Source organism: Podarcis pityusensis (assembly GCF_964106645.2).
Source record: "Podarcis pityusensis genome assembly, chromosome: 2".
In the NCBI taxonomy this organism is placed as follows: Eukaryota; Metazoa; Chordata; class Lepidosauria; order Squamata; family Lacertidae; genus Podarcis; species Podarcis pityusensis.
Window position 1 is genome coordinate 122,735,265 of NC_138029.1, and position 15,382 is coordinate 122,750,646.

Below are 15,382 nucleotides of genomic sequence, written 5' to 3' on the forward strand. Positions count from 1 at the left end.
AAAGGCAGGACACATGAGTTGGGAATGTAGCTCCTTAAAAGCTATTGTTTTGGGAATCAGAACACAAAATTATCATTTTAATCATATTCCATCCTTACCACTGTTCATTTTTCTCCTGCTAAACCTTATTGATGAATTCTTATCTGAAGACTGTTTTATATTTTTCCTAATAAGAAATCCTTATTGCAATTCAATAATAATGAATCTGTTGATTAAGAAAATAAAAAATTCTTAGATGATATTACAAATAAATTACTTATGCATTTTTTTTCAACATGAAAGAAACACATTCCATTGGTATCTCTTTATTTCCTGTTGTGCATATCAAGAGAGTCACATTGATTGTTGGTGCCAGGGGTGTTCTTCATGTGGTGCAAGGTGCAAAACATTTTTAAAGTAGTTGACACACATAGGCATGAGTCATGCCCAAAATATACTGGATAATTTCAAAATATGCAAGGAGATATTAGCAAGTTATTAAAATAGATTTGACCTTTCTAATCAATTTGTCTAGTCCTTATTTTGCTTTGCCGGATTATTTGGAAATAATCCAAGGATATTTCAACCATGTCAAGCATCTACAAAATCCCCAGAGGTATGAATATCAGGAGGGAAGGAAAAATCCTGAATATTCTTGCAGTTTCTTTGGAGAGATGTGAAAATGTCATTCCTGCTTCTAAGATAGAAAGAGCCCTCAACCTTCTATTAACAAAGTTGATTCAGGAGATTCTGGGCTTGTCCATGAGTCAGAGCTGTTTCTCACTTGTTCCACCCTTTTTAGGCACAGATCTGAACCATTTCCCCCATCCCCTACTCCTTTCCCACAGAAAACCTGTTCTCTTCTTCTATATCGGAAAAACAGCAATTTGTGCTGTTCCCCAGTGGAAAGCAGTGAGACAAGGAGAAGCGTGGATGAGCTTTTGCTAATTCTACAAGATCCCACAGGTATAAATGGTGTGGATCATGGAGAAGGGTCTTTGAGGAACTTGTCAACATTCATGTAGGAGATTGCAAACAGAAATTACAAATAATGAAGTGATAAAAGCTAGTGCCACATGAGATATAATGTAAATATGAAAGACTAAAGTGGTGAAATTAAAAGGGTACATGATAGAGCAGTGAAGTGTCCTAAGCTTTGAGACAAACTCTGGGAGCTCAGGATAAGAGAAAAGAGTATGTGAAATTTACAGTAAAGGCAAGACTTGAGGTTTACATGCCTAATGTATCCTTATTTGCTATATAAATATTCAAAAGATCATTAGTTTTGTGAAAAATAACTGGATAATTTAGCTTGAAGTGGACAGTAGGGTCTCTCAGCCACAGATGTGTCTACACGTGAGGCCCAGTTGCCTGAATATTGCAGATGTCCTTGCAAAGCTCAGTTGTAAGTGTATGGTGGTGTTAAGGTCTGTGTTGTGTAGTACCCATGTGATGCTGATACAAAACCTCACACATACACTATGTAGAAGAATGAAAGTTTACTACCCCACTTCTCTCCTCCCTTCTCTCTCTCCCTACCTCTCTTCTCCCACAACCTTATACAATATACAGCATTAAAACCTTCATCAAATATAACTGATCTATAGAAAGGAATGTATGATATGAAGAAAGACGATGAGTGTACTTTTGTAACTGGAGTAAAACTTTTTTTAAAAAAAACAACCAATAAATGAAATGAAATGAAATGAAATGAAATGAAATGTTCCATGGGGCTGGGGGCTGGGGAAATAATAATACAAGTAATGTACCTAGTAGTACAACTACTTCAATGAACACAGTATAACAGAAAAATCAAAATTGCCAACACTAGAATCATAGAATCATAGAGTTGGAAGAGACCACAAGGGCCATCGAGTCCAACCCCCTGCCAAGCAGGAAACACCATCAGAGCGCTCCTGACATATGGTTGTCAAGCCTCTGCTTAAAGACCTCCAAAGAAGGAGACTCCACCACACTCCTTGGCAGCAAATTCCACTGTCAAACAGCTCTTACTGTCAGGAAGTTCTTCCTAATGTTTAGGTGGAATCTTCTTTCTTGTAGTTTGGATCCATTGCTCCGTGTCTGCTTCTCTGGAGCAGCAGAAAACAACCTTTCTCCCTCCTCTATGTGACATCCTTTTATATATTTGAACATGGCTATCATATCACCCCTTAACCTCCTCTTCTCCAGGCTAAACATGCCCAGCTCCCTTAGCCGTTCCTCATAAGGCATCGTTTCCAGGCCTTTGACCATTTTGGTTGCCCTCCTCTGGACACGTTCCAGTTTGTCAGTGTCCTTCTTGAACTGTGGTGCCCAGAACTGGACACAGTACTCCAGGTGAGGTCTGACCAGAGCAGAATACAGTGGCACTATTACTTCCCTTGATGTAGATGTGATACTCCTATTGATGAGGCCCAGAATTGCATTGGCTTTTTTAGCTGCCGTGTCACACTGTTGGCTCATGTCAAGTTTGTGGTCAACCAAGACTCCTAGATCCTTTTCACATGTACTGCTCTCAAGCCAGGTGTCCCCCATCTTGTATTTGTGCCTCTCATTTTTTTTGCCCAAGTGCAATACTTTACATTTCTCCCTGTTAAAATTCATCTTGTTTGTTTTGGCCCAGTTCTCTAATCTGTCAAGGTCGTTTTGAAGTGTGATCCTGTCCTCTGGGGTGTTAGCCACCCCTCCCAGTTTGGTGTCATCTGCAAATTTGATCAGGATGCCCTTGAGTCCATCATCCAAGTCGTTGATAAAGATGTTGAATAAGACCGGGCCCAAGACAGAACCCTGTGGCACCCCACTAGTCACTCTTCTCCAGGATGAAGAGGAACCATTGATGAGCACCCTTTGGGTTCGGTCAGTCAGCCAGCTACAAATCCACTGAGTGGTAGCATAGTCAAGACCTTCAGGAGCACTGTCTCCCTCCCCCACATTAGTCAGTTTAAAGCCCTCCTGATGAGATTTCTGAGATTTTTGGCAAAAACATTTCTCCCAACCATTGTGAGGTGCAGCCCATCGCTTGCCAGAAGTCCATCTTCAAGAAACTGCAGTCCGTGATCTAAGAATCCAAACCGTTCCTGTTTACACCATTTGTGAAGCCAGCTGTTCACTTCCACTATTTTCCCCTCTCTCCCTGGGCCACGTCATTCAACTGGAAGCATAGTGAAAGAAGCTGCTGTGCCATAGAAAAAAATAGGTGGACCTTCCCCGCTCCCCACACTCATGTAGTTGCTAGGAAGGAGTACAATAGACAGAGCAGTACGTGTGAGTTGTGCCAGAAGCCAAATACATAGTTACATGCTTGATCTGTACTGGATTCATACCTGTGACCAGTACAGTGGACGCTCAGGTTGCAAACATGATCCACACGGGATGCATGTTCGCAACCTGCAGCAGAGCATCTGCGCACACGCGGGTTGTGATTCAACGCTTCTGCACATGCGCAAAGTGTGATATAGCGCTTCTGCGCATGCGTGACCCCCGAAACCCGGAAGTAACCCATTCCGGTACTTCCGGGTTTCGGCGGGTCCGTGACCCGAAAAAAACGCTACCTAAAGTGTCTGTAACCCAAGGTACGACTGTGCTATTTTTCTATAAAATGTGGTGACGGAGCTCATTGTGAACACTTGCCTTGTTCTCTTAGAATGGCAGTGACACCCTCATGACAGGTGCCAGAACCCACCTGAGAGGTGCTGGAACTGAGTTCTTCCCCCTGATAAGCCCTCTGTGACTAATGAAGTGCTAATGCCCTGTCAGTCCCTCAGTGCTATGCTCAGGTGCTATGTATGTGTAAATAAAACCATATATCCTAAAGAAGCCACAGTCTCCCCTGTCCTTCATTCCAAGAAAACTGGACTCTGGTCAAGTGCTGGAACACCTTGAATCTCTCACACCTCAGAGATTGGGGTGTCATGTAACAGAATTGTGTTTTCATGTTACTCTATTCTTTTGTAAATCACTCTATTGTTAATAAATAAACAATTTATTCTGATAAATAAATGTCAGAAAGGCACAAGATTAGATGCAGATGCACAAAGCATTTTTAAAAACAAAATCAGGACTCCTTGTGCTCCACTCCTCCTTTCTTCTTGCCCATGGTGGCCCTGCCATCTACCTGCCCCTCAGAGCCAATACAGTGGCAGTCACAGCCACTACAGGCTGACCAAGGGAGGAGGCTGGCAGCGGCAGCCATGGAGAGGCCATGGAAAGGCCATGGGGTGCTCCATTGCAGCAGCCGCCACCACCACCGCTTGTGAGCAAGACAAGCCCAGCTTCTGTCTCAAAGTCCCAGAAGTGATTCATGGAGAAAAACCCCAACTTTGTCATTAGACAGATAGCATTGGGCACCTCAAACAACTGATTTTGAATGTCGTGGAAGGGCAATAAATAATAACAATGATAATATTATTTATACCCCATCCTTCTGGCTGTTTGTTTATGTATGAGCCACTGTGGTGTAGTGGTTAGTCTGTTGGACTAGGACCTGGTAGACCAGGGTTCAAATCCCCACTTAGCCATGAAGCTCACTGGGTAACCTTGAGCGGTCACTGCCTCTCAGTGTAACAGGGTTGCCATGAAGCTAAACTGGGGAGGAGAAGAACCATGTATGATTGAACCTGGGACCTTATCCATGCAAAAAATAAAAATGCTCTACCACTGACCTTTCCTAGATGTGTAAATGTTCAAGTGTACAGGTGTAACAAATCCATATTTTGTGACTGTTAATCCTAGTCTGTCCCTCCCTAATATCAAAGTTGGTGATCTTAGGTTCGCTGGTAGGGCAGAGAAGGTGGCGTCACCTACAAACAAAGGAGAGGAGGACAGACTGCCCCCATCCTGCTATCCATGGGATGCAATTATGTGATAGTTCAAATATTCATTAATAAATGATATATCTATTGAGCCTCTGAAAACTGTTTCTTTAGCAAGTTTTGTCAAATGTCAGGCTATGGGACACAGTGGTGATTTCTCACAAACATGTTTTTCCTCAAGTTCTGCTCCTGCTCCTTGATCAATCCAGGAGAATACAGGAGGAGATGTTTAATTATGTAATTATAGCCTTCTCGCCAAATCTCCAGGGATTTCTCCGCAAAGATTGCCTTTGCAATCGATAATGTAAAGTCAGAACCAAGGCCAAAATGAAAAAGTAACTTCTCAAGAACTCATCAGAGGTGCTCTGCTTCAAGGCCAAAGGCCAATGCGGTCCAGCATCCCATTTTCCACGGTGGCCAAATGGATGAAGCAAATTTATCTAGACCAGGCATGGGGAACCTGTGGTCCTCCACCTGTTGCTGCACTACAGTTCCCGTCATCCCCAGGCCATTGCTCATGCTTGCTGGGGCTGATGGGAGTTGTAGTTCAGCAACGCCTGAACATAAGAAGAGCCTGCTGGATCAGGCCAACGGCCCATGAAGCACAGCATCCTGTTCTCACAGTGGCCAACCAGAAGCCTACGGGAAACACACAAGCAGGGCTCAAGCACAAGAGGCCTCTCAACCTCCTGTGGTTTCCAGCAACTGGTGTTCAGAGACATTGCTGCCTCAACTGTGGAGACAGAGAAGACCCACCAGCAGCCATCAACAGCTTCTTGCTGCTCCATGAAATTGTCTAATCTTCTTTTGAAGCCATCTTGGTGTGATGGGCCTCAGTGCCTCCTGTGGGAGTGGGTTCTATAGTTTAGCTAAGCAATGCCTGGATAAATATTTTCTCTTCTGAAAATATTCTATTCTGAATCTCCCAACATTCAGTTAGACTGGGAGTTCAAAGGTTCCCCATTCCCAGTGGCCGCCTTTCAAATCAAGGGCCAAAAGCCCAGGTAGAAGAATAGTCTTTTCCTGGTGGCTAAAGATAAATAAAGATGGCACCAGGTGAGACTCGCTGAGGAGAGCATTCCATAGCAGCAAAGGGAAAACTTGAAGAAGACCCTCTGGTGATGATCCGGGGCCTGGGTCTATCCATGTGAGGAGAGGTAGTTCTTGAGGTGGTGGACTCCTGACCCGCATAAGGCTTTTAAAGTTAAAAGTAGCACTTTGAATAGAGCCCGTCAACTACTCAGTAGCCATTGCAGTCACAACAGAATTGGTTTTACATGCTCAGGTCACCCTGCCCTGGCCATCAGTCTGGCCAATGGATTCTGAAACAGCTGATGGAGCTGTGGTCTAAACCACTGAGCCTCTTGGGCTTGTCGATCACAACAAGGGCGGTGCAAATCCACATGATGGGGTGAGCTCCCGTTGCCAGTGTCAAAAAATAATTCCTAAAATGCTCAACCCAAGAGCACAGATATAATAATAAGAAATCCTACGCCATCCCACTAAAAGTTAAGCACCACGGTCAAGGCCAGCTTATTTACCAAAGGCATGTATAGATGGAATTGTCTTAACCTGCCACCTAAAATGGAGAATGGAGGCAGCAAAAACATTTGGGGAGGGGGAGCATTCCACAGTTTAGCTCCAGAAACAGTCGTCTTTCCTGACTTTCATGTAGGGGCCAAATCACAGGGCTGAAACTTAATAAGGTCCACTAGTCACAAAATGGCAGGTCCGCCGGATGAGCCAGTGACAAAACTGTGGCAGATGGAGGCAGAGTTTGGCATAATCAAACAGCAATTAATGACTCAGGGACTAGTATTTTGACTCAGTCTCCACAAGTTAAGCAGAATCTTTGCATTCAAAAGCACTAAGCGGAAAAGGCTTTTTATTTCATATCACCCGGCATTCCTCACATTTTACTTGTCTACTCTTGTTTTGTCTTCCGTCTTCTTTTCACAGCTTGTATCATATTCCTCCCAAAACTGTCATCTTTCTTCCCTGCTCATTTTATATTCACTTTTTCTTCCTTTCCCCCTCTCTTATTCCTTTTCTTTCTTTTCCCAAGTTGTTGTAATTCTAGATATTAACCCTTTATCACTCATCCTAATTTCCCACAACACATCCTCTTGCCTTTTCCCTCAGAGCAGAGAGATTTTCCTTCCTTCTTTAAAACCTTGCCCTCCTAAAAACATGACCCCCATGGTACATGACCCCAGTCAAACTTGCAAAGATATACCATTTGTCAGACAATAAATGTTGGAAATGTAAGGAGGCTGAAGGAACATTCTTTCACCTCTGGTGGACATGTCCGAGAGTGAAGGCCTTTTGGGAAATGATTTATAACGAGTTGAAAAAGGTATTTAGGTATACCTTTAATAAGAAACCAGAAGCCTTCCTCCTGGGCATTGTGGGCCAGAGAGTGTTAAAGAAAGATAGAACTTTCTTTTTATATGCAACTACAGCAGCAAGAATTCTTATAGCTAAATATTGGAAGACACAGGAGCTACCCACACTGGAAGAGTGGCACACGCAACTGATGGACTACATGGAATTAGCCGAAATGACGGGCAGAATCCGAGACCTGGGAGAAGAGGCAGTGGAAGAGGACTGGAAAAAATTTAAGGACTATCTACAAAAACATTATAAGCTATATGAAAGTTGAGAATTTGCTAAGTTTTGAGGAAAACATGCTTCAGTATTGAGAATCGAAAATGATTGAAACTAAGTTATAACGGTGAAAAGTTTTAATTTGGAATATATAAATAGATGAAAGTACAAAAACATACGAAACAAGGTATTAATTTGCTGTATAATACTCTTTTATTGTAAAGAATGCAGGGATGGAAGATTTGGGGAAGTCCAGTTGAATATGAAAAAAGATGTGGAAATGTGAATTTTCTTTTTTCTAACTTTTTCTTTTCTTTGTAAAACTGCTTTTGTTGTGTAAATTGATGATGGATTCTGACTTTGGAAAATAAGCAATAAAAAATATTATTAAAAAAAAAAAATAAAACCTTGCCCTCCTTCAGCCTCTCTGTCTCCTGGACACCTTTATGCCCCTTTAAACTGCCAGTGATGCCCTTGGTCCAACCAAAGAGCTATGTGTGGCCCAGGGGCAGGACGGGTGAATTAGGAGGCACTGGGTGGGCTGTGGCACTGAGGCCCACTGCTGGACTTTCAGAAGTGCCAACCTCCCATGCCCCTCTCTGACCCATGTCACAAGTAGAACCACAATGCAGTGGGAAGTTCTTCAGATATCTAAAGGATCGTCACATGAAAGATGAAGCAAGGTTGTTTTCTTCTGCTCTGGAGGGTGGGACCTGAAACAGTGGATCAAGTGACAAGAAAAGAGATTCAGACTAAACTTTAGGAAGAACTTTCTGACAGCTGTTCAACAATGTAAATCTCCTTCAGGGTCCCTTCTCATTCTGCAATTCTATAGCTCTATGATTCGATGGAACATGTATTTCTTCAGGCCTACACCTGGCGCTATAAAGGGAGTTCAACATGGTGCGAGGGCAAATGTAATTATTAAAAATAATGGTGATTTCTTTGTCATCGTCTTGCCAAAGCTCAAGAGGAATAAAATCATATTTGCGTTCAACATTGAACAACAACATGATGTAACTTCATCAGACTCAGCCAGAAGAGACTGGTACATAAATACTTCTCCACTTTGCCACTGAGGGTGGGGTGGGGTTATGCTGCCCACATGGGGCTGAATTGAATCCTCTTTGGCTCTCAAGCCATGTACGCCAGACATGTTCTCTGTGATTAAGTCACTGCAGCCTGGGTCTTCCAAGCAGATTTTGACTGCTGGTCATTTGCTAGCTCTGTTGCTGATAGCACTCAAGAAGGAGATTGGAGTAAAAGGCAGGTGCGTCATAACTCACCTTCTGCTGTTGCTATTGCTACTACCTGAAGCAACTCCAGAGATGCTGAACTCAAAATGCCCATTGACTTTGATAAGGGATCCCAATGCACCCTTGAATTGGTACAGGCGAGGAGACTACCATATTAGTGGGATTATATCCGCGGCATCTCCTGTGTTCAAACTAAGTGTCTTCAATGAGCCTCCTTTTACCAGAATTTATGGGTAAGTCCTTATGTGCCAACTGTTGTAAAAGCTTTATGCAAACTGAATGTGACCTCATGGAGACCAAATGTTGTTGTCTCCCGGGCATGTCTCCTCATTTCTGGTACCTTTGCTTGGTCAATCATGTCTTCTATTTTTGTCCCTTTGGAGGGAAATGGTCGGATTTATTCTGAATGTCAGAAAGTGATCTACTGCAAACTGTGTGCTTTCACCCACCCTTTGCTTTAGAATAGCCCGTTCTTCTAATATTTGAACAGGAAGCGGTTTTTGGATCTCAGGTGTACAGGTGCTGCAGACGCATCTCATGATTTAAGCCCCCCATCACAGGTAAGGAGGACACAATGTGGTCTTTGTGTGGAGAGAATGTCAAGATGACACACCCTTTTTTCCAGGATGGGAACCCTGACATACTGGTATATCCTGTCCTTCTTGTTTGCCATTCGGGAGGTCAATAAGAACCACAGGCTTTTCCCCAACCTCACCCTGGGCTATGACATCTATGACAACTATTACAATGCCAGAATGATTTGTGGTGCCATGGTGGACCTGCTCTGCCCTGGGCAGGCAAACATCCCAAACTATTATTGTGGACCATGGAATAAAGTATTGGCCGTTATTGAGGGGGCTGACTCTGACACATCCAAATATATTTCCACCATGTCAAGCATCTACAAAACCCCACAGGTATGAATGTCAGGAGGGAAGGAAAAATCCCAGAATGTTATTGCAATTTCTTTGGATAGATGTGAAAATGTCATTTATGATTCTAAGACAGAAGGAGAATTAGCCCTCAACTGCATCTTTACAAAGATGACTCAGGAGATTCTGGGTTTGTCCACACTTCCTCCCATCCCATGGCTAGAAAGCAGGGGTCTGAGTGGCTTTCCATTTCCCATGTGCTTTGTAGGCATGGACCCAGGCCATTCCTCCCTTACCCTACTCCTTTCCCAGGGAAAGCCCTGTGTTTTATGGCTATGGATCTTTGAGGAAATTGTCAAAATTAAGGCAGAAGAATGGAATAGGTAATGAAAGCTAGTGCCGTGTGAGATGCAAATGAACAAATATGCAAAAGGTAACATTAAAGAAACAAAAGGCAAAATACAAAAAAAGTGCAGGACAAGGCAATGGAATGTCATCCTTTGAAACAAACTCTGTGAGCTCAGGCTAAGCAAACCTTAGACAAACCTGTAAAAGTAAGAGCAATTTACAGTAAAGGAAAAGCTTGAGACCTACATTCCTAATGTGATTTTTTTTTTTTAATAATCTTTATTAAATTTTCAAAAGGTTACAAACAACAAAACAAAAGAAAAAAAGAAAAACAGAGCAAAAAGAAAACCAAGAAAAAACATAAAAAGCAAGAAAAGAAAGATTTCCACCTTTTTACACTCATTTTCAATAACTTCTTTTCATGACTTCCCCACGTCTCCCCTTATTGTGTTCCAACTCCAATTGTTTATTCAAACAAGTTTTCCCCTTAATGTCCTAAACATAGTTTATTTAAATTCACTTGACCCTAATATATTGAAATAATTCTTTATAGTAAATTTAAACCTTAATTCTTTGTTATACCTTAATTTGATTTAATAAAATATATACCTTAGCCCAATATGAAAAAAGAACACAAATATATAGAAATAAAGTTATAAAGATACACTTCCTAAGGTTGCCACTATTTCCCCTCCACGGATTCCCTATTCTTGTAATAATAAAAAGCATATAGTGTTTACACTGCAAAGACAAAAATCAAAACCCCCTTTGGACTTCTAAACCCCACCCTTCTCTCCCCGGTTTCAATCCCAATCCCAGATCCAATTAGTCCATCTTTTTAGCCTGGTGATCTTACGTCCGAGGCTCTCAAGTCTCTTTCAGTCCCTTTCAGCCGGTTTCTTCGAAAGTCTCTCATACTATTTTTTTTTTTAAAATCATATTTATTAAAGTTTCCAAGATACAAAAGATAAAAATACCAAAAAAATAAATAAAAATAAAATACATTTGAAACCTTACTTTCATTACCAACTTTCTGGGACTCCCCCATCCCCCTCCCTACCGTATTCCCCTTTCATTAATTTGGTTCTACAAGCTCTCACTCCCAATTTAAAACTTAATTTGTTTAACCCACTATTCAAATTTAAATTATACAATCATTCCACCATCCCTCATCATTAACAGAAAGAAAAAAAGATTTTTTCCCCGAGGTCCGCCCCAGTTTCCTTCCACGAATTCCCTTTTTTTAATAAACACGTCCAGTCAAAATAAGATGATATACAAAAAGCTATATAAAGATAGAAAAAATAAAAAATATAAAAGGATTCAAAAAGTAGTTACACAGCCTTTGGATTCTAAATCTCCCCCCCCCCTTCCCCGGTTTGAATTCCCCATGTCCATCAGTCTGTCTGTTGTCAGCCTGGAAATCTTAGATCCATAATCAGATTTTCCCCAGTTCCACCTTGCCAGTTTTTTAATTTATTTATTTTTATGATATTTAACTTCAAGCATCCAATCTAAAAACGGCCCCAAAGGGCCTTTAGCTTCCTTGGTCTTTAAGGCTCCCCCCATTGTTCTTTCCATGTCGTAGTCAGTCCTTTGTTCTTTTTTTCTCACTTTCTCAGGTTTCTTGTCCTGTTCCGCTGCTAAAACGTTCTAATTCAGAAATTTGGTACCTCTACAGGGGTTATTGTTGTTCAGGAACAAAAACTTACGTCCAGTCCCTTCCTTTCTTCAATAGAAAATTCTATTGTCTCCTTTAATATAAACACCCCTGTAGACAAAATACTGTTTCAGTTTTGCAGCTTTCCCAGGAGATAACAAGTCCTGTACGATTCCAAGAGTATTTTTCCACTTACGACCGTTCTTGTAATGTCCCGAAACCCCTCTAGGGGGATTGTGATAACTTTGTTTCCTCTGATCCAAAAGTCCGATTGTTGTTCCTTATTTTCGACAGTTTATATCCAAATTGTAGCAAATTGTAACAAAATTAACTAGCAAAGTCCTCATGGCAAAGTCCTCTTTAAATTCTCCAACTTTGACAGCTACTTTGACAGCTGTCAAAGTCTCCGTCTCTCTTCACCAGGCTCTCTCGCAAATCGCCCCGGTTCCCAGGGGGGGTTACATTTTCCTTCTCACCCTCCACTCTTCTCCTCCAGCACAGTTCTTGTAATTTCCCATCGTGGAATTATTAATTTTTGTCAGAAATACGCTTCTCTCTCGACCTTGGTTACCCAGTCCTTGTTTTAGAATGTTTACGATAGGGGGGGGGGCTGACTTCCTTTTTGGATCCCCCCCGCTCATGCCAAATCCGAAAAAAAAATTCTTTTTTTTCTCCTTTTAAACCCGGTTTCCGAATTACTCACGGGTTGTTGTTGATAGTCCAAATTTTCAATAGAAGAAGTCAGCGCTCTCCGTCGAATGGCATGCGGCTTCGCTCGGCAGGGAAAGCAGAGGACTCACAGCACCACGCTACTCCCCGGCACCCGATCCGTAGCCTTTAAAAAGGCTCCTTCACGAGTCGGGAGGGCGCTAACGGTGCCAGCCGAGTCACCCATGTCCACGGGCTCCGTGCCCATGGTTTTTAAGGGTCCCCGCGTCGCCGGCGCGGTAGGACCCAGCCCCTGCCGAGCAGACTCCCTCCGGAGCTCGGAGGGAGTCCGCCATTCGGCGATGGCGCCAACCCGGAAGTCCGAAAGTCTCTCATACTAAACACCCAGGATCGAAAAAGTACTTTCCCCTAATGTGGTCCTGCTTATTATTTACATATTCATATACTACCTTGACTCATGAAAGATAATTAGTTTCATGGAAAATAACTGGATCACTCAGCTTTAATGGCTTCTCTTTGCTTCCCCTCTATGGCCCTCTTTAATCAAACATAGAAGACATGGCAACTCTTAGAATCACAGAATGATAGAAGATTAGAGTTGGAAGAAACCCAAGGGTCATCTAGTCCAACCCCCCGCAATGCAGGAATCTCAGCTAAAGCATCCATGACAGATGGCCATCCAACCCCTGCCTAAAAAACTCTGAGGAAGGAGAGTCCACCACCTCCGAGAGAGACCGTTCCACTGTCAAACAGTGCTTACAGTCAGAAAGTTTTTCTGTTATGTTTTATTGGAGTCTCCTTTCCTTCAACTTGAAGCCATTGGTTTGAGTCCTGCCCTCCAGAGCAGGAGAAAACAAACATGTTCCCTCTTCTATGTGACAGCCCTTCAGATATTTGAATACAGCTATCATATCTCCTCTCAGTCTCCTCTTTTCCGGGCTAAACATACTGAAGTCCTTCAACCATTCCTCATAAGGCTTGGCTCCTAGACCCTTGATCATCCTAGTTGACCTCTTCTGCCCACGTTCCAGCTTCTCAACATGCTTCTTAAACTGTGGTGCCCAGAACTGGACACAGTATTCCTGGTGTGGTCTGACCAAGGCAGAATAGAGTGGTACTATTATTTCCCTTGATCTGGACACTATGCAACATATGAATAGATAGCTTATAGACTTTGACTGTTTATGGACATATATGATGATGTTTACAAAGGATTTTAAAAAAAGATAGTATATTATAAATAATTTCATTTATATTAGAATCATCATTTATATACCACTGTATTATATATGCATGTATAGAATTATAGTTTTCCCCTTGTTTTTTATGAACCCCTTTTTTCTTTTTACTTTGTTTAACTGAAATATTTTCAATAAGAAATAAAATTTTAAAAGTAAGGAAAAAAATCTTTTTAAAAAGCAGCCACTCCCTATATCATGTTTTGCCTCTGCTTCCTTCACAATTGGTATTTGTGTTGTGATTGGATTGTTTTTTTTTTTTAAAAAAAATCATTTTTGAAGGCGAGGTTTTGAAGAGTACAGGGCGGAGAGCAATTCTTAAACATCTTCACAAATTTTGGCATCCAGGAGTGGGAGCTATGTTCTAAGTTTTTCTGTCTGGCCACACACCCTGGAATGATCTATTCTTGTAATATGCTTTCAGTCTTTTTCCCCCCAAATTTTTTACTGATTTTCCAAATTTATAAATAAACACACACACACACACACACACAAATCCTAACTGTAATTATTCCACTATTATTAACATTGTTAGGTGACTTCCTCAAATCCCCCTGGCTGAATTTCAATGTATATCATTGTAACAGTTTTCCAAAACTAATTTCTCATAAAATTTACTTAGTCAATTAACTTCTTTCTTACTTTTCATATAAACTTTAAACATATTATTATATAAAATCACATATTTAAATCCTAAGCCAATTTGGTATTTGCAAGCATTTCTATTTAAATTATCTCAGCATATTTAACTAAATATTCTTTAAATTTCATCCATTCTTCCTGGTACTCCTCCTCCTTCTGGTCGCGGACTCTTCCGGTCAGGTCGGCTAGCTCCCAAAAGTCCATCATCTTCATCTGCCATTCCTCCACTGTTGGCACTACTTGTGTTTTCCAATTCTTGGCTAACAAAATCCTTGCAGCAGTTGTGGCATACATAAACAATCTAACATCTTTCTTGGGCAATTCTGGACCTATTATTCCAAGAAGAAAGGCCTCTGGTTTCTTAATAAATGTATATTTCAACATTTTTTCCCAATTCATTGTAAATCTTCTCCCAGAAGAATTTTAGCTTGGGGCAGGTCCACCACATATGATAAAAGGTACCTTTTTTCCTTTACATTTCCAACATAGATTATCACTATTGTGATAAATCTTTGCTAATTTTACAGGAGTTAAGTACCATCTATACATTTTCATAATATTTTCCTTTAACACCGAACATGCAGTGAACTTAACCCCTTTCCTCCACAACCTTTCCCAGTCTTCAAACATTATGTTATGTCAAACATCTCTTGCCCAATCTATCATCACAGATTTAACTTGTTCGTCCTTTGTATGCCACTCCAACAATAGATTATACATTTTAGATAAATTTTTAATTTTAGAATCTAACAACTCCGTTTCCAACTTGTTTTTTTCTGATGTAAATCCATTTTTCTTATCTAATTTATACAATTCATTGATCTGATGGTAATGTAACCAATTTATTTTATCTTTAATTTGATCAAATGGTTTTAAATTAAATCCTTTTTCTTGCAGTAATAGATCTGAATATCTCAACCAATTAGTTTCCATATTTAACTTTTTCTGGGCCTTTGCCTCCATTGGCGAAAGCCATCTGGGTGTTTTCCTTCCTAAAAGATCTTTGTATTTTATCCAAACATTATATAAGGGTTTTCTAACTCCATGATTTTTTAAACCATTATGGGCCTTTATCTTGTCATACCATAGATAAGCATGCCATCCAAACACATTGTCAGATCCCTCCAAATCTAAAACATCCACGTTATCTAGTTGTATCCATTCCTTAACCCAACAGAGAGCTGTGGCTTCAAAGTAAATCCTCAAATCTGGCAGGGAAAACCCCCCTCTTTCTTTAGAATCTGTTAGTAATTTATATTTAATTCTGGGTTTTCCCCCCTGCCAGATAAATCTAGACAAA

At 41.1% G+C, this 15,382-nt stretch overlaps 1 protein-coding gene across 1 annotated transcript in view; it reads left to right on the forward strand.

Moving 5' to 3' along the window:
- Positions 1–8,551: 8,551 nt before the first annotated feature.
- The window catches only part of LOC308465398 (vomeronasal type-2 receptor 26-like), a gene marked incomplete at both ends in the record, with an annotated part of 48,610 nt that continues 41,779 nt past the window's right edge, over positions 8,552–15,382 (forward strand). Inside the window, 2 exons of the mRNA XM_080985383.1 lie at positions 8,552–8,886; positions 9,279–9,570. Of these exons, the coding sequence (XP_080841509.1) occupies positions 8,552–8,886; positions 9,279–9,570 (627 nt within the window). The remainder of the gene's footprint in view (positions 8,887–9,278; positions 9,571–15,382) is intronic.